The 19,478-nt window shown below is 39.8% G+C and overlaps 2 protein-coding genes across 6 annotated transcripts in view; both read right to left on the bottom strand.

Moving 5' to 3' along the window:
- LOC146459467 (chymotrypsinogen B-like) overlaps window positions 1–19,478 on the bottom strand; it is a 126,303-nt gene that overhangs the window by 58,659 nt on the left and 48,166 nt on the right. For 4 of the 5 annotated variants that reach the window (XM_085089395.1, XM_085089397.1, XM_085089399.1 and 1 more), the window contains exon 2: window positions 8,107–8,200. In XM_085089395.1, the coding sequence (XP_084945521.1) occupies window positions 8,107–8,179 (73 nt within the window). In that variant the 5' untranslated portion in view covers window positions 8,180–8,200. Of the gene's footprint in view, window positions 1–8,106; window positions 8,201–13,858; window positions 13,878–19,478 lie in introns of those variants that run through there. The other variant, XM_085089396.1, reaches the window with a different exon arrangement.
- LOC146459468 (uncharacterized) lies at window positions 10,967–12,509 on the bottom strand. The gene has a single exon (XM_085089518.1). The coding sequence runs from the start codon at window positions 11,753–11,755 to the stop codon at window positions 10,967–10,969; it is 789 nt and encodes a 262-aa protein (XP_084945644.1). The 5' UTR covers window positions 11,756–12,509.

Here is a 19,478-nt window from a genome sequence, read left to right on the forward strand (position 1 = left end):
TTCCGGATCAAATTAGAACTTGTAATTAAATGTTGGTTCCAGAGCAACGGGGATTACCAGAGAACCTAGAGAAGAAGAACGTCTCGGGGAAAGGAAGAAAACCAACCACAAAGAGGTGAGTGCTCTCACCGCTGCACCATCTCTGCTTTCCCCCTTCCCTCTATGAAAGGTAAATAATTTCAGAAATCGGAAGGCTATAAAAACAGTGTTTGGAATATAAAGTAAATTGAACTCTTTACTCATATTTGATGGGTATAAAGGTGTGTGTTTTTTTCTTTCCTGTCCATCCCCGCGTAGTTTTCTTGGTTCACTGGTCACTTACTATGAACGTAGCCATTGATCCAGTCCACGTAAGAGCTCACTCGAGCTAATACAGAGTACGTGTTTCCGGGACATGCTAAGGATGTTCCCCACGAGGTCGCTCCACGGACGACCCACTTGCCACCTTCCAAGCACGACAAGGGGCCACCGCTGTCACCATTACAGACACTGCTTCCCACTCCTCCGACACAGACCATGGAGCTTTCATCCACTCCTGCTCCGTTTATATTCCGGCACTGGTTATAGCTGACCACTGGGACTAGGGCTTGTTTGAGGTAATAGGAGACTAAGTACAAGTCGTTTGGATCGATGCGTCCCCATCCTGGTAACAGAAATCGAAAACAGCATGGTGGATGCATCAGCGTGTGGAGATAATTTTGAGATGATAAGAAATCTAGACGAACTAAAGACAACGAAGGAGTAAGTCCTCATGATTTGTGAGATAGCTGTTGGAGAGTTATGGTTTTGAGACAATGTTTATGAACTTTGATAGGGATGTTCTTCCATTGTTCAATCAACAGTTTGGCTCAGTAATTACTCTCAAGGGTTTATTATTGCTGAACGTCGTGTCGAAACCCAAGGGACAAAATTCATGTTTTGACGCTGAAATGTGGAAGAACTATGTAAGAAGGTATCCCAGAGGAAAGCAGTGATCAGAAAGATAAGGACTGAGATCCCTATTGAACAGCGCATACTACATTATAACTATTTGGTCAAACTGCTCAGCAGATAAGTTATATTAACGAGTCCTCAAGGTGCAAAAACGCGCTGCTCGAGTAATTTCAGTAGCTGAAACTAGATCAAATAGCGTAAGTCTCTTGAAGAAATTGGTATTGGTTCCCGTTTTATGACGAAATTTAGCTTAACAAGTGTAAATTAGTTCTGAAGCGCTTACAAGGAAGCTGTCCTGCCTACATGTATGACCTACTTAAATGTAATGCAGATTTACACACACGCAGTGGACGCTATAGTGCCTTAAGCCTCGTCTACACTTGATTTAATCGTGAAACTGAGAGAGGAAGAACCTCTGGCGTGTCTGCGACCAGACTCTGGGAAGCATTGCCTAGTAATCTGGAGAAAGAGGGAATATCTGTAACCTCTTTTAGAAAGGCCATTCATAGCTATTTGATAATGTAATTTTCTCGATCTCAACTGTCACTTTCTATTTATGCATCTACTTTATCAATCCTTTAAATAGGTCATCCTTAAATTGAGTGAAGAACACTTTCTTTTTCACTTACAGTACGTGCATTCTGTACGTTTGCTAACCGTAAATATTTACAAACGTATCGTCACCTATAGTCAGGTGATTGTTACTTTTAATAACCAACAATCTTGTGAACTTTTTAACCGAGACTATTTTGAATCCCTACTTAATAACAGAATTTTCTTACCCAAAAATCCGAAAATTTGTGACCCCATTCTAGTAACTCTATTGAAAATGCAAGCCCAGTCTAGTCAATCCAGTCGTGAAAATGCGACCCCACCCAGCGGCACATCCCCATTAGCCTCTTATAAGGAAGTACCCCCTCCCCTCCCGAGTCGAGAACTACGACATAAAATCGGCATACAACGAACCAGTGCATCGAACAAATATCGACGTCAACTTCGCAGACGTCGTTCCCAGGCTCAAGAGGAAAGGGTAGCGCCTGTCACTAAAAGACATTGCATTTATCGATGGAAGATCGCCAGCAACCTTCGGCATTCCGAACCTTTACGGAAAATGGACTTACTTACTTACTTTCTTACTTACACTACCGTACTCGATGACAATTTAAAAGCTGAAACCACAAAAATTGACAATCAAACCTTTAATTTTTTATGGATTTCCAGTAACGTTTAGGCGTCAGGTCGACAAAGTCTATAGCGCCAGTAATGATTTAAGCTTAAGCTTGACCATTCCTCTCCGCATTGTGAAATACGATCTTTCAGTCAAAACCTAATTTCTTCATCGTAAACTGTCCAATTCCATCATTTAAACTGTCGAGTACTTCTTAGAAGTTATCCTTTCGATTTACCGCCTCGAAATGGTTAATTGTCGTTCTGAAAACGAGTCTAAAACATGTAAACAATATGGCCGCTGAGAGAGTCTTCTTTCCAGTCCCCAGTTCATGGCTATGTGACGTCACACTGGTAGAAAGACTCTGTCCCCTCCCTCCTGACATACTCGCAGATTATGGATTCTGACTGGACCGTTCTTGTTCAAGACAATGACAACAATAGAGGACAAAAATATCCCTTCTAGGAGAGAACGGGGTTTAATCCAAGTTTAATTAATTTATTTATTACAATTTGTGACTACGAGGAAGAAAAAAAGAGGTACCCGGTCTGCCCTGAGGAAATCCCGGGCAACAATTTCGTATGTTGAGTTTGGACACTCCTGGTAAGAAACGTGATCGGTTTTTTGAGGCATGAAAGAATAGAGAAGGCCTGAAAAGGGAATGTGCGTAAGTCAAGAGAATATCTGCACCATGCTTCCAAGCCAAATAGGATCTGGCCCAGCGGGCCACGGTAGACTGACAGTAGCTCTTGAAAAATCATTTTCAGTTGTTACCTGTGACATAGCATATGGCGTCTTCACTGACGCGTGAGTCTTGGGCTGGCAGGCAGATAGTTCCGATTTTACGGCCAAGGGTTGCTGGACGCGATAGTTCCACAAGTCCAACATCGTTACGAGCAGTTATCCTGCTGAATTGTGGATGGGGGATGACGCGTGATACTTGAAATTGTTCGCCGTCATCAATAATGTAATGAGCACCTATATTTACATTGGTAATATACATTAAAGTTGATAAGAATAAATTAACTTAGGTGATAAATGGAGGACAGAAGCAACTTCATCAAATAAATGAGAAAGTTGGATGAATAGGGAAACAAAATAAGGTTAATAGCTGAAACCCCTGGGAATGCTAAGTTTCAATTACCTCCTCCCCCCTCCAACTTCAATGGTTCTCTCACCTTCACCTCGCGGGGCATTGTTTAAGGTTGCCGGTTGCTTAGTCTCCTCCGCAGCAAAACCGTTTGTGCAGAGGAGCGTTGCGTGACGACACTAAGAACGGTTGCGTAGGAGATTACTGGTTGCTATATCAATCCCAATGTCCTATGGGGCTATTCAATAACCAGATAAAGACCAGCATTTCCTCTTTTTTTTTGGCAGGAGAGGGAAATGGGGAGGAGGTAAAATTTGGAATCGACTTATGACTCAAAGAATGCATTTTTCTATAACATTGAGACTTGACAGAGACCGGTATGCATCACGCCCGAGGGCTCAGACGGAGTTCGTGGAGCCTGGAAGTATTTGAGGAATGAGTGGGCGCCAACTATGCGATCCCTGTCCATCCGGGTTCATTTATGTTCATCGTCTAAACATACAGCTCTTGAAGCAGTTCTATTATTTTTTCTTCACACAAAATGACTTGAATTGAATTGAACTGAAACTTACCCAGAACCACTGAATACCGATTAGGGTCACTGATTTCGTCGATGCAATGTGCGGCGGTTAAAAGCCAAGTTGGGGATAGAAGAGAAGCGCCACACAGTAGGAGACCGCCATCAAGGCGAAGAAGCGCTTGCCAGGGCCACGAATTCCAGGGTGCTTCCTCGCCTCCTACAATTCGGCCCGCAGCCGGTTTCCAGCCACACGCTGTTAAATACAAAAACAATTGTTACGGTTGTTACGAGTGACCGAGTAAAGAACGATGGTCTACAAACCGCCTAAAAGATTTCTAGTTTTGTAGTTGTAAGTTTCACTCGGGCAATCAGATGCAAACATCAGATTGGCAAACCTTGACTCATGGTTGCTTCAGCTACACTTCTTTTTAGTGAGAACTTCTCATTATTGACACGAGTTTCAGAAAACATCATAGTTAAAAAAAAGGCAGTGGTTATAAAGCATGACAAACGTGTTTGTTACAGACAACAATAGATCTAGAAATGTGTTAGAGTAACTGACTAATAGAAACGTTGCTCTTAAGATATTCAACTGTAGTGTGAACATTAAAACAAAGGATTGTACACGGTCGCGCCCCCTTCAACAAGAATTGCAGCACCATTGCTGTAATACACGGTTTCATAACCAGTTTCTCAACAAACTATGAAAACATCCTGTACTTTTTGGCCACCCGAGTCTGATGCGGTATTGTAGTAACGAGAACAGGACACCTATCAGAAATGCTAATACGCTGAAATAAGGTAACTACAATGTACATGTTGCCACATTGCGACATGTACTCTTCCTTTGGGTTCAACTGTGCCAAGATATGTTGCGATGGAATATGCTGGTTTTCCTGCACATGTACTAGTTGTATCGATTGTGACTGGAATGAAAAATGTTGTTCGGATCATCACGGTTAGAGTGTGTGCTATGGCGTTTATAACATTTGTTTGACTGATGATAATTTCCTGCTGGGCTCGCCACTGGGCTCCTAATATGTTTATATAGCTGTTTCGACAAATGTTGTCCAAAAAAGCGTAAAAGCGTACGTGATAATGCCGAAAGGTAGTCTGGGAAACACCCAATAAATTTCAATAAAAACTTTGAATCCATATTGCCTTCCATCTCATGATCAAGTCTTCGCTGCATGGTCGAGGCATTATGGATTCTGAGCTTTTATTGAAATGCATATTGCCCGCCATCTCAACAGTGGAGGCAATATGGATTCTGTGCTTTTATTGAAATTTATTGGGTATTTTCCAGACTACCTTTCGGCATTGTCGCGTACGCTGTCGAAACAGCTGTATACATGCATTTGCGCGCTTTTTAACTCGTTAATTCGCGCATGCGCAACGAACGAGTTATAGCAATGGTGGGGTTTTCACTTGGTTGGTGAGTTGTTAACTTTGAGGGATGCGCAGTGATCGTAATGTAGGGGAATTTCACTCTGCCGCTGGCGAATTTTGCTTTTTCGGAAGGGAAACACACCTCTTGGAAACGGTGAATCGAAAGAAAAACTTCTAAGGGAAACTCGAAAGTTTCAACAGCGGAAATCAAGCATCAATGGCGAAGAAATTTTTCTTCGATTTGTGGTTTTATTAGCCCGATGATCGGGCGGATCTCAAATCAACTTTTAATCCGCGGAGTTCCTTAGTAATGTTCAAGTGTTTCTAGTAATACAACACACAAATAATTACAGGTTTGATTGTGAATTTGTACTGAAATACTATTCTAATAGACCGATTTTTCGTTTTCCGAACAGTTCTTGCAAAATTTTTGAAAAACGTGCTCCGATAAATTCGCTTTAAAATTGACTTCAAATCGCTTGCAAGTCGCCTCCCGGCGAAAATTATACGCTTTTGCTTCTTAGGCCTGTAAAAAGACCCATCTGAATAAATTTTTTATTTAGTAAAGCTTTTTGTGTGTTTTTCTATTTCTTATTGATGAAAGGAGACAACTCGGTGTAATCTTGTGTAAACAAACACGTCCTCGCAACTAACGGATGAAATTCACCCAGACAGAAGCCGCTATAAAATTCATTCGGGGTCCATTTTGAGCAATAAGATCGATTTCACAGCAAAAATGTAAACATTGAAAATTTGTATCGCAACGCTTGATTTACTTTTATATTTACGTTCACTTGGATAAAGCCAAAATAGCAACTTTAAGAAGGTTAAAACCTTTTCTCGATGTTATAAAACGCGACAAAAGCTGTCGTTTGAACTTAGAATGCTGAAAACAGCAAGATTTAGGTTACGTGGTTGGCAACCAAAATCGTTCACATGTATCAAGTTTCATTCGGCAACAACACGACTCGAGGGAAAAAAATTACGAAGGTTCTTGGAAGAAAAACTGGACGCTTTCTTGTCGATTGGCAACCACGCAAAACCACCAAAAAAACTGCACACGCCCACCTTTGCGTTGTTTCGCGTATCGGAAGGAATCAGAGTGTGTGTGTAATTTAATTGTTTAATTGTTTATACATAACGCATTCCTTGTAGCGTAGTTTGATGCCAGTACCTATTTACGGTTACCGCTATTCACTTTTGCATTCATGAGTCACAGGAGCCTTTGATTTATTCTTCGCCATAGGCTAAAGTCTGGTCGTCGAAAGCTCATTTCGTTAACAATTTTTTCAGCAAAGAAACCTTATTAGCTTTTAATACGTATAATCCTGTTTACTCTTCCATTTTTACTGATATGTTTTGTTTCCAAAAATGGCAGTGACAGGCTTGTTAAAAAATTTGACCTCCAAACAGGAGGAGCTTAAGAGGAAACAGTGGCTTAATTCAACTTTGTGCTACCGGAGAGCGTAGAGTCCCGAAAGTAGCGTAGAGTCCCTCCTAAAACAACGATAAAAACTGTTAGATAACTAGCAGGCAAGTTTCTCAGTCACACTAACATTTTTTTCCTCGTTAGGAGAGCAAAACAAAATCAAGAAAAAAGACGGAGGGGAACCAAAGCTAACAAGATTTTATAGCATGTTTGCTGAACGTTAAAAAAAAAAGCAAAAACAAATGAACCAAGATGAAATATATGGCTATGAGGGGATTTGTTATACAAGCCTGTTACCAGAGGTGTTACACCTAATACAGTATATAGGAATTTACATGATTTTCAGTTGTGATTTTCGGCTGTTCTACCAATACCTGAAATACTGCAACATATATTGTTTGTGCAAATACTTATTCAACAAGACTTTAAAGTATTTACAAAATTCAAAAAAAGTTTGTTAGAATTATGACATGTACATTTTCTAAATATAGACAGAAATCAAGGCCACTATTTCTATCATTAGAACTACTGAATATATATGAGTTAAATATTTATCAGATAGTCTTATTTATGTATTCTTTATTTATGTATTCTTTTTTATGTTTTCATGGAATGACACTATTGATAAGCATAATAATAGATCTTCAACAAAACTACACAAACTAAAAAAGAAAACCAAATTAATTTTCAACTAAGTATGTAGAGGAGCAAAAAATTAAGAACAGCTTGCCAACTAAATTAAAAAACATTGAGGCAAAGTATATTTTTAAAAAGAAGTGACAAGATTTCTTTAACAAGAGTATCGCTTATACCTAGAAGCGACTTAAGGACAAGTAGGTGCTGTTTAATAACTAGTATTATAAAAAAAACTGGATAATTGTATAATACAATTACAGGGATTTGATTGGCTTAGCGGCCATGGTATATATGAGCCATTATGCCATGCCCGAGAAATAGCGATCTTCTGGTTGTTCTTGCTAAGCGATACCAGCCATATCTGACAATATTTCTTGATTGTTTTTAATAAAACAATTATTCCGCTCGTGCTTGTTGGATATGAGATGATTATAGCGAACTCGGCGTTACGCGCCTCGTTGGCTATCAAACACCTCATATCCAAAGCGCGCTCATGGAATAAGTGTTAAATATTTTATATATATTGCTACTTCCTAATTAAACTGAGTCACCATGATTAACATGATTATTGTTTAACGTTTATGATAATGTAAGGGAGATCTCCTTAGAAAAGCTCTACCAAGCTTGCAGAGGTCTTCCTGCTACCTGATAACGTTTGTTCTTTAACCTATGTAAAAAAGGTTTGAGTGACAAAATAAATAAAAGTGAAAAAAAAAATCTTCCAATGAGGCCTTTTTTTTTTATCTCATCGGAGGAAGTTCAATTGCGTTTTTCTGTGAACTGATATTCCTTGTATTCATTGATTCCTAAATATACATGGAAAGGAAAAATGAAAGAATAGACCCAGTTAAATGTTGCGAGACATCGAATGGCAGTGTCCTCAACACGGTTTCCTTTAAACAGGTCCTTTTACTCCTTACAAAGCAAAGGAAATTGCAAACCTTGTATTGGCTCTATGAATCCCAAGAGCACAGAGCTTATGACCAAGCCGAGAAAAACACTGTTTAGTGCCATCGTGTCCAGCCGTTAGTATCTCTAAGGAAGAAAAACAATGGAGTGATAAAAATTAAAAAAAAATTGTCAAGTTCTTATACTTTGTTTTTCTTTGTTTGCACAGAAAGTGGTTTGATTGAGAATACGACTTGTTTAAAAACAATTAACGGAAAAGGGTGGACGTTACTGAAGGTATTGAGTATATTTGCATGGGTGTAAATTTTAAAAGAAAACACCTACGGACAGATCAGCCGCTAAAAATCCGACGCGCTATCATGCCCTCCGCGCTAGGACCTGTAGAGGCCTGAACTTTCACTACGACCACTATCATAGAAAACAGTGATAGTCGAACGACCCCAAAAAAATTTGTCTCGATTGCAATGAACTAAACAAAACTGAGCCATTTAGCGCTGTTCCTTGAATTGCTTTCAAAATTTTCGCCTTATGGCGCTATTGTCTTTTATACTTTTCCAATTCGCAACCGTGCATTAATTAATATAAACTTCAATTTAAATTCACTCACGAGTCGCTCAACATTAATTGTTACCAACACGAACACATACGCAATGCTTACGACAAAGGTTTGCTTTGTAAAGTTACCATTATAGAACGTTGAACATGATAACGGTGAAAAAAAGTTAATATCTCTAATGGATTCCAACTACCGCCGCTATCATAAAAAGTCGTAATAAATTAGTACAACCCCGCGATTATTATTATCACGATAGCGATGACAGAAACTGAAACTACGCGATTTAGCTTTTTTCATCTTACCGCTTTCAAAGTTTGCGCCTTTCTCCACAGGTCACCAAAGCGTATGTGACACAGGTCACCATGCAAGCGTGATAGAAGAATTTCAGGCGGATGGCGTTAAAATTAAATCGAAATTTAGACAACAATATTCCCACAAAAACCGACCTGAACTGAAGAGATCCACAAGATTAGGATCGAAACCGCGGTCTTGCCTGACCATTGCCTTAAATGCTACAGAATTTACTTACGGCCGAAGGACCAGAAGCAGCCCCTGGCCAGAGCACGTAAACACAGAGGAAAAATACTAAGCTCCCGCAACACAAACCTCACAGTTACAGAGCTTAGCGGAGCGACAACAAAACACACAGCCGTAACTTAAGCGGCCTTTAGCCCTCAATTTAACGCATTGCATAGCTTTCAAAGAAGCTACAATGCTTAAGAACGGGTCAGGGGACAAATAACCGTGATAAGAAGCAAAGCATCTTGCAACACAGGGGGCCCACACAATGTGTCTGTGTAGCCGATTGTTATTATATAGTAAATGCACTGGATTTACCGTTTGCTTCACCTATAGCAATATATCGCTAACTATGTATATAAATCAATGATAAATAAACGTTGAATTACCTTATCTGTGGTATATAGTCGTCCTTTCACCTCAAAAGCGGTTTTTTGAGCGATTTTGAAAGAGTTTGAGTTCGCCGTTGACTGTTCCATATATAAGAAGGAGAAGGGAGGAATCAAAGTTTTGAAAGGGTTCCAGCGCCGGAGCGATTTTTCCCCCAAAAAACGCATCGCTCCGATTTCAAACTTCACAGCATAAAGGTCAAAAGATTTTCGATTCTTCTCGTACCTTCCAATCGAAAATCCATCCAAACGGCCCGGAGCTAGTCCTCGAAGAAAATCAAAATCCCACAGTATTCGAGCGAGTGGAATGCGTAGCAAAATGCTTACGTGCCATTGTTTAACGTCGTCCAATCAGAAAGGAGCAATTAGCCGAACGGTTTGTAGCTGGCACGTAAGCATTCCACTCGGCAATCTGACAAAAGCTCGAAGATGATGTATAGTTATTACACGGTTCAAATCCTATCCTTACAACGATAAAAAGAGAGGCTATACTGTCACCAGACGCACTGAAATGAGCCATACCAAGCCTTAACTAAATGCCACAAACGGCATAAGAACGACAGTCGCTAAACGGAAACGTAACAACAAGGGGTCAAAATGACCTTTGAGATCAATTACAACACATGCGACAGTTAAACATGGCTTTGTTCAGTGTCTATCGCGCAAATCCTCCAAATCATAGATGGCATTTAATAAGAAGAAAATCCAGCGCTAAAAGAAAATTTACAGGGAGCACCGCTCTTTTCATAGAGAAAAGGGTGTTCTTTGGAAGACATACCCGTGAGGGCAAAACTCTTATTTAGGCTAAACACGCACATGAGAGTCATACAGGCCTGTCAACGCCATTATGCCATGTCAATAAACTAAGGAAATTTCTACGGGAACTCTGAAATCTCATTGGCGACGTCAAAACTAACACGTAAATTTAAAAACCACATTCAGATTAAAAAAAAAAAACGGTAAAGCTTGACGTGGATTGACTGTAAAACTCCCTTCCTTCCAACGTGTTGTAGAGGATGATGGTTGATCAGGTGAAAAACGATTAAAAACCCTTCCCATGAAGCTCAAGCGAATATATTATTATTATTTTTATTATTATTATTATGATTATTATTATGCTAGGTAAAACTATCTGTATGCACAGTATAAGAAAGAACCACAGGGCGCGTAGCGTAACCTGTGAGCCAAGCGAAACTTAAAATAGCACGTGAATAAATCAATGAAATATATAAACATAGTCATAGACATAGGTTCATGAACCTAGTTTAATGGCCTTAGCTCCCACGAGTCTCCTGTAGCTCAGTGGTAGAGCATCCGAACTAGTAATCGGAAGGTCTTAGGTTCGACTCCTGATAGGAGCACTCGGATTTCTTTTTTCCGAGTATGCCTGCGTCACTTTCTAGAATAATCATCATTCTCAAAATATTATCATGTTGTTACTACTTTGAAAGTTCTTGCAATGTTCAGCGTCGCCGATAAAATCGCCTTCTGCATTCTCTCTAGGACTTGAGTAGTCTTTCGCCCAACCAGTGATCGCACACTAATCTCTGTCTCTTTCCACCAGCCGCCTAGCACATCCATGATAATATTATACTGGTGCAACTCGTATCCTTTATATTGCTCCTTCAGTTCCCTCCTCAAGGGACCATACTTCATGGTTTTCTCCTCGCTCTTCTTCTCTCGATTACTAATCCATGGACAACTCATCTCTATGGTTATGACTTTCTTGCTCTCATGATTCACAACCCTCGCATCGACCCGGTTGGCTCGCACCTCCTGGTGATCTGCATACACAGGTACATCCCACCACACTTCTACTTGTTCTGACTTGTACACCGGCTGTGGCGTCACTGGAGAGTACCATGGTGGTACTTCCTCAAGAAGATCTTGGTCACGTAGGAGCTCGTAGAAGAGGACTTTTAGAGCCATGTTATGTCTGAGCAAATACTTGTTCTGAGCTAGTACAGAACACCCGGCCAGAATGTGCGGGACGCTTTGTTGGGCATGACCACATAGCCTACACTTCACATCCCCGGGACAACTCGTGTGTGTCTTCTTACTAGAGTATAGCTTTGTGGGCAAACGTTGCTCGTACAGTTCAAAAACACCGGCAATAGTGTGCGAGGGGCATGATCTCCATTTCTTCAGCCAACTAAAACACTCATTCTTGCACGGCTGTAAATCAGACTTCCTCTCAGTCAGCAACCTCCCCGCCATTCTAGTCCACGTACTTCCTTCTCAAACTTCTTCTCCACACATTCTTTCAATACCTCCTTGACACGGTTCGATGGGATGGTCCCCCCGTTGCTCATAGCACATACAGGGTCTGGGTGATTAGGGTGTAAGTTGACGCCCAGATCCTCCGCAAACTTTGCAGCATCTTTAACTAACGAACTATGCCCCAGTAACTCAGCTCTCTCCTCGAACTCCCTCACCATTTCCATAGCCGGATCTTTGTTCTCATACAATCTAACCGCTGCTTTGATCTTGGTCACTTTATACTCCGTTTCTACTGCACGTAAGCCTCTCCCGCCCTTTTCTATTGGGAGGTACAACAGGGACGTAGAGCCACCAGGGTGTTTCCCGCCGTTCTCCACAATAATCTTGCGCGCTTCCCTTTCTATGGTCTTCAAATCTGTAACCGGCCAGTGCTGAGTCCGCATCACGTAACCCAACACAGGCAGGGCAAATTGATTAGATGCCGCAACCCGATTATAGTCTGAGAGGGGACTGGACCAGATGACTGACAATCGGCGCAGGTACTCTCTTGCTGCAAACTCAAGTGCCATCTTCTCTTCCTGAACTAAGGTTTCAAGAACACCCGGAAACTTGTACGTTCTGCCTTCCTCAAGAGTTGGTAGCCTTTCTCCTGCTAGATCTCTACCGGAACTCTCCTGGGAGTGGACCCCTCTCCTTATATGGACAACTGCACATTTCCTTGGGTTCCACTGAAGTCCGATGTCTTCCATAGCAGCTTGTGTCGACTCCAGAACACGGTTCAGCGTACTTTCGGACGCAGAAAATACCTTGAGATCATTATTATTATTATAATAATAATTATTATTATTATTATTATTATTATTATTATTATTATTATTATTATTAAAAAGAGAAAAAAAAAAGGACACCGACCTCGACCCCGACCCCGGTCCCGGCCCCACGTTTTACTGACACCCGAAATATAAATTGTGCAAAACTTCTAATTTACTCTACACGCGAACCGCTTAAAATTAATCGTTTTCCACGCGCCTGCATGTAGAATACTTTTACAGATAAGTTTATGTTCCTAAGTCTAAATTAAAGAATGAATTATTTTACTTGGTTGTCTGGGTTAGGTCTGTCATCATCAGCAAAAGAATAATGAAATCATTCGATCGAATAAAGGTGTGAGAAAATCGGTCTATTGGTCACCAATGCTTGCCATAAGAGCTACATTTGCTTTTAATTCCTTGAGCTACTCATGACTCACACTCTACTATGTATTTAATTCTCAGTCTTAGTTACAGCAATTTATCGAGTTCAGGCGATACTATCAATGACTACAATAAAATCTCTCAAACGAAAAAAAAAGAAAAGGTGCGAAAAAGTCAACTTTGACTGTTAACGGTTTGCCGACTGGTGTTGTTGAAAAACAATACGATTATCATAATACTTCTACGTTCTCAAGGGTCACGCGATATGATTTTCATAATCCACACTTTCAACTTCAAGTCAGGCAAAACAGTACCACCATGATAAAATCACTGCGCCGAGGTTTCTATTTCCAAGCTCAAACCAACGTTATCAAATCAAGAATAACAAGAACAAAGTCAAGTAGGTCTTGTGCAGGTTAAAAGGAAAACACCCTTATCGATCTCAAAAATTTTAACCATCTTCTACCGTGCTACAATTAAACTGATTTCATTAAATCTTCAAAGTTTTGGGATTACTTTTACACTCTTCAGAGATATTTAAGTCGCCTAGTTAAGAAAATGAAACTGAGAAACGTTTGAGAAGTTTCCTTTCATTGACCATTCTTATGTTCATCTAAAAAGTGAGTGATAGTTAGTCAAACCCAATCCTATAGCACCAAAGAAAACATAGTCCTAAATCCTTCCATTTACCGAAACTAACGCGCAACTTTCCTTTTCAGGACAGATATTCTTTCCAAACGTTCGAATTGGATACGCAGAACTGCTCGTTTCAGCAAACATGAAACGCGGAAGACATGAAAGCGTCCAAAGGAACTAGGCTTTCCGGGAAATACCTCGAGCTCTAAAACAGTAGCTACGGGATACTTCTAAATTCAATAATATACTTCTACAACAATGCTACGCATACCTTTATCTTAAGCGTGATGCCTCGCCTCGCCTATATATAGCTCGTAGCTTTCGTGCGGCAAACAACAGAGAGAATGTGTTTATACCTCTTCAGTTAACCGTGGAATCCCGTAACCAAGTAGCTAGGTAGCCGCTTATTCACTTAACCACGTAGCCACGTAATCAAAGAAGCGAATACATGTAACTTTACTGACATACAAGTCATGTAATTTGAAATATCATTTCATTCACCTGTTTAATCAGTTGACGATTTCGCTCAGAGAGCGCTTTCATCTCCTTGGCGATTTTTTAATTTTTCTTTTTTTTACGGCAAATGGATTTCAGAAACGACTGTTGGCAAATATTGAAGAGGGAAGAAACGAACAACTTAAAGTCGGTGTGTTCATTAAAGTAGGTTGTTTTCAATTTTGATCGTATTTATTTAATTGTGTTTGAACTTCTTGATACTAGTCAATGAATATTTTTAGCTCAGTCGAATTCACCAGAACGCTTGTTGTTAGCCTCGTTGTCAAACTGAAATGAACATTTCTTGATGCTAAACTAGTTTTTGACATTTCCTTTTACCTCCCAGCAAATAAATTTTAGCGTGTTCAAGCATGCTGACAAAAATAAGGCACTAACGTTGAGCTCAGTGATCAGATAAACACATATTATGCGATTGTTTCAATATACCGAACGAGTAAAAATTCGCGAACTTCGCAATATGTAAATTAAACAACTTAATATATATTACAGAAGGAAAGCTCGCCGTTGTACAACGGCGAAGTGAATGCCTCTGTATATATTACAGATCATAAAAAGCCGTAATAAATTAGTACAGCCCCGCAATTATTACTGACGAGAGCGATGAGAGAACTGAAACTGAGCCATTTAGCCTTTTTTCTCGTAGCGCTTTTAAAGTTTGCGCCATTTTCACGCCATTGTTCCGTTCGCTTTGAGTAATAAATCGTGAAAAACTTTAGCGTTAGTTTACTCGCGAACCGCTACGGCGACGGCAACGAGAACGCCATAAAACAATAGGGTTAACGAGCAAAAACAATCGCTATGCACGTGCGTTATGTTTTTGTACATTTCTTTGCCGTCATCAGCAAAACTACAACGTGAAATGACCAAATTCAAGGTTTTGTGGAGAACGTGAGCACACGACGGTGAATTTGTCATTCTCTTTCATTACTTGAACTCGGTTCCTATCAATTTAGTTCCTGGATACTTCGGCCACATTGTGCAAATTGAACGAATTGGAATAATCGCGAAGTAGTACAAGTGACGCGAAGTTATATTTTCAAGTGACGTTTTCGTTGCCGTTGCCGTCGTCGTTGCCTAAGTTCCCTTAAATCGTTTTCCACGCGCCCGCATGCGGAATACTTTTACAGATAAATTTATGTTCTGAAGTTTAAATTAAAAAATAACTTATTCTTATACCTCTTTCTTTATACCTCTTTCTATCAATGACAACAATAAAATCTCTCAAACAAACAAACAAGCAAAAAAAAAAAAAGGTGCGAAAAAGTCAACTTTGGCTGTTAACCGTTCGCCGACTGGTGTTGTTGAAAAACAATACGGTAATACTTCTACGATCTGAAGGGTCAAGCGATATGATTTCATAATCCAGAGTTTCAACTTCAAGTCAGGCAAAACAGTACCACCATGTGCACCGAGGTTTCTATTTCGAAGCTCTAACCAACGTTATCAAATCAAGAATAACAAGAAAAAAGTCAAGTGGGTCTTGTGCAGGTTAAAAGGAAAACACCCCGTTAACGATCTCAGAAATTTTAACCATCTTCTACCGTGCTACAATTAAACTGATTTCATTAAATCTTCAAAGTTTTGGGATTACTTTTACACTCCTCTGAGATATAAAAGTTGTCTCGTTAAGAAATTGAAACTGGGAAACGTTTGAGAAGTTTCCTTTCGTTGACCATTCTTATGTTCATCTAAAAAGTGAGTGATAGTCAGTCAAACCCAATCCTATAGCACAAAAGATAACATAGTCCTGAATCCTTCCATTTACCGAAACTAACGCTCAACTTTCCTTTTCAGGACAGATATTCTCTCCAAACGTTTGCCAGTTGGATACGCAGAACTGCTCGTTTCAGCAAACATGAAACGCGGTAGACATGAAAACGTCCAAAGGAACTAGGCTTTCCAGGAAATACCTCTAAAACAGTGGCTACGGGATACTTCTAAATTCAATAATATACTTCTAAAACAATGCTACACATACCTTTATCTTAAGCGTGATGCCGAGCCTCGCCTATATATAGCTCGTAACTTTCGTGCGGCAAACAACAGAGAGAATGTGTTTATACCTCTTCAGTTAACCGTGGAACCCCGTAGCCAAGTAGCTAGGTAGCCGCTTATTCACTTAGCCACGTAGCCAGGTAATCAAAGAAGCGAATACATGTAACTTTACTGACATACAAGTCATGTAATTTGAAATATCATTTCATTCACCTGTTTAATCAGTTGACGATTTCGCTCACAGAGCGCTTTCATCTCCTTGGCGATTTTTTAATTTTTTTTTACGGCAAATGGATTTCAGAAACGACTGTTGGCAAATATTGAAGAGGGAAAAAACGAACAACTTAAAGTCGGTGTGTTCATTAAAGTGGGTTGTTTTCAATTTTGATCGTATTTAATTCAATACCGTTTGAACTTTTTGACACTAGTCAATGAATATTTTAAGCTCAGTCGAATTCACCAGAACGCTTGTTGTTAGCCACGTTGTCAAACTGAAATGAACATTTCTTGATGCTAAACTAGTTTTTTAGCAAACATGAAACGCGGAAGACATGAAAACCTTCAAAAGAACTAGGCTTTCCGGGAAATACCTCTAAAACAGTGGCTACGGGATACTTCTAAATTCAATAATATACTTCTAAAACAATGCTACGTATACCTTTATCTTAAGCGTGATGCCGAGCCTCGCCTATAAATTAACTCGTAACTTGCGTGCGCCAAACAAAGAGAATGTGTTTATACCTGTTTCTTTAACCCTGAAACCTCTTAGTCAAGTAGCTACGTAATCAAAGAAGCGAATAACTTTACTGACATTCGAGTCATGTAATTTGAAATATCATTTCATTCACCTGTTCAATTGACGAGTTCGCTCACAGAGCGCTTTAATCTCCGTGGGGATTTTTTTAAAATTTTTGACGGGAAATGGATTTCGGAAACGACTGTTGGCAAATATTGAAATGGGAAGAAACGAACAACTTAAAGTCGGTATACATGTTCATTTAAGGAGGTTGATCGTATTTAATTTAATTGTGTTTGAACTTTTTGACACTAGTGAATGAATATTTTTAACTCAGTCGAATTCACCTTAGCGCTGGTTGTTAGCCACGTTGTCAAACTGAAATAAAAAATTTCTTGACGCTAAACTAGTTTTTGACTACTTCCTTTTACCTCCCAGCAAATTAATTTTAGCGTGTTCAAGCATGCTGACAAAAATAAGGCACTAACGTTGAGCTCGGTGATCAGACAAACACATTATTATGCGATTGTTTCAATATACCGAACGAGCAATGAGAGTAAAAATTCGACAACTTCGCAATATGTAAATTAACAAACTTATCAGTATTACAGAACGAAATCTCGCCGTTTCACAACGGCGAAATGAATGCCTCAGTATATATTACAGATCATAAGAAGCCGTAATAAATTAGTACAACCCCGCAATTTTCACAATAAATCATAATTAATCGTGCTAAACCTTACCTTTAGTTTACTTGCGAACCGCTTAACATTAATCGTGTTCCACTCGCACGCATGCGGAATACTTTTACAGATAAGTATATGAGAATGATGATTATTCTAGAAAGTGACGCAGGCATACTCGGAAAAAAAGAAATCCGAGTGCTCCTATCAGGAGTCGAACCTAAGACCTTCCGATTACTAGTTCGGATGCTCTACCACTGAGCTACAGGAGACTCGTGGGAGCTAAGGCCATTAAACTAGGTTCATGGGACAAACATCCTGCATACTGCTAGGACTTGAATGTCGAACGTGTGGTATATGAAAGAAATGTGATGGTATATTTCCAGCCTGGTGAATGAATGAGAATGATGATTATTCTAGAAAGTGACGCAGGCATACTCGGAAAAAAAGAAATCCGAGTGCTCCTATCAGGAGTCGAACCTAAGACCTATCCGATTACTAGTTCGGATGCTCTACCACTGAGATACAGGAGACTCGTGGGAGCTAAGGCCATTAAACTAGGTTCATGGGACAAACATCCTGCATACTGCTAGGACTTGAATGTCGAACGTGTGGTATATGAAAGAAATGTGATGGTATATTTCCAGCCTGGTGAATGAATGAGAATGATGATTATTCTAGAAAGTGACGCAGGCATACTCGGAAAAAAAGAAATCCGAGTGCTCCTATCAGGAGGTCTTAGGTTCGACTCCTGATAGGAGCACTCGGATTTCTTTTTTTCCGAGTATGCCTGCGTCACTTTCTAGAATAATCATCATTCTCATTCATTCACCAGGCTGGAAATATACCATCACATTTCTTTCAGATAAGTATATGTTCTGAAGTTTAAATCAAAGAATAACTTATTCTACTAGATTGTGTAGGTTAGGTTTGTCAGCATCAGCAAAAGAACAATGAAATCATTTGATCGCAAAAAGGTGTGAGAAAATCGGTCTGTTGGTCACCAATGCTTGCCATAAGAACTACATTTGCTTTTAATTCCGTGCGCTACTTATGACTCACGCCAGTATGTATTTAATTCTCAGTCTTATTTTCAGCAACTTATCGAGTTCAGGCAATACAATCTTCACAGAGATATGGAAGCGCACCAGTGGACGCGCACGAGAGAAAATGCGCGTCACTATATAATATGATAACAATAAAATCTCGGCAAACAAACAGTGCTATAAAATCAACTTTGATTGTAACAGTTTTCCGACTGGTGTTGTTTAAAATCATTGCGATATTAAACTAAGAAACATTCAGCAAAATTATCCAGCGAGAAAGAAGTTCAGGTTATGTAATTTCCAACATACATCGATCCGTAAAATGTGTTTTCTTCTAAATATTGTGTGCGTGCGCGACGAAAACGGCTCACGAAGTACGTCTGTCAACAAAACCAAGCGACTTTTTTCTGGTGTTCTTAACTCCTATGTTTTTGGTTAGAAAGAATCGAATGATCAGCCATGAAAACAAGAAGCCAAGTTTTGTAAAATAAATACGTGCGTGAGCAATGAGCGTGCGACTTCATCACGCTCTTTACCGTCGTCGAGCGGTGAGGGTAAAAGGAGGAATGAGTTTGCGGTATGGAATGTGGAAAGACGTGCAGAATGGCATAATTATGCAAAATACGAATTGTGGAATGACATAATTATGCGAGATACGATTTATGCATAATGACTCACAGAAATACATTAAACTGAAAAAGCGCGCCTTTTTTTGGGCGCCAATTTGCAAATACAGCCTTTTTGTAACCATTTCAACCGAAGAATGCATCACAAAAACCCAAACGATGGTATCTTCGAATTCAAACTTTTTTCCTTCGATTCTCATCGCATAGCCGTTGATGCAACATAGCAGCTCGTGGACTTTTATCGTTCGCGAGTGAACACAAGATTTGTAATACATTTGCATTAAAGAGG

This window comes from Pavona decussata, unplaced genomic scaffold, assembly GCF_977016875.1.
Source record: "Pavona decussata unplaced genomic scaffold, jaPavDecu1.1 SCAFFOLD_219, whole genome shotgun sequence".
Lineage (NCBI taxonomy): Eukaryota > Metazoa > Cnidaria > Anthozoa > Scleractinia > Agariciidae > Pavona > Pavona decussata.

Excerpts from the sequence above, each read along its gene's own strand:
- LOC146459468 (XM_085089518.1), bottom strand. The coding sequence starts at position 11,755 with ATGGCGGGGAGGTTGCTGACTGAGAGGAAGTCTGATTTACAGCCGTGC.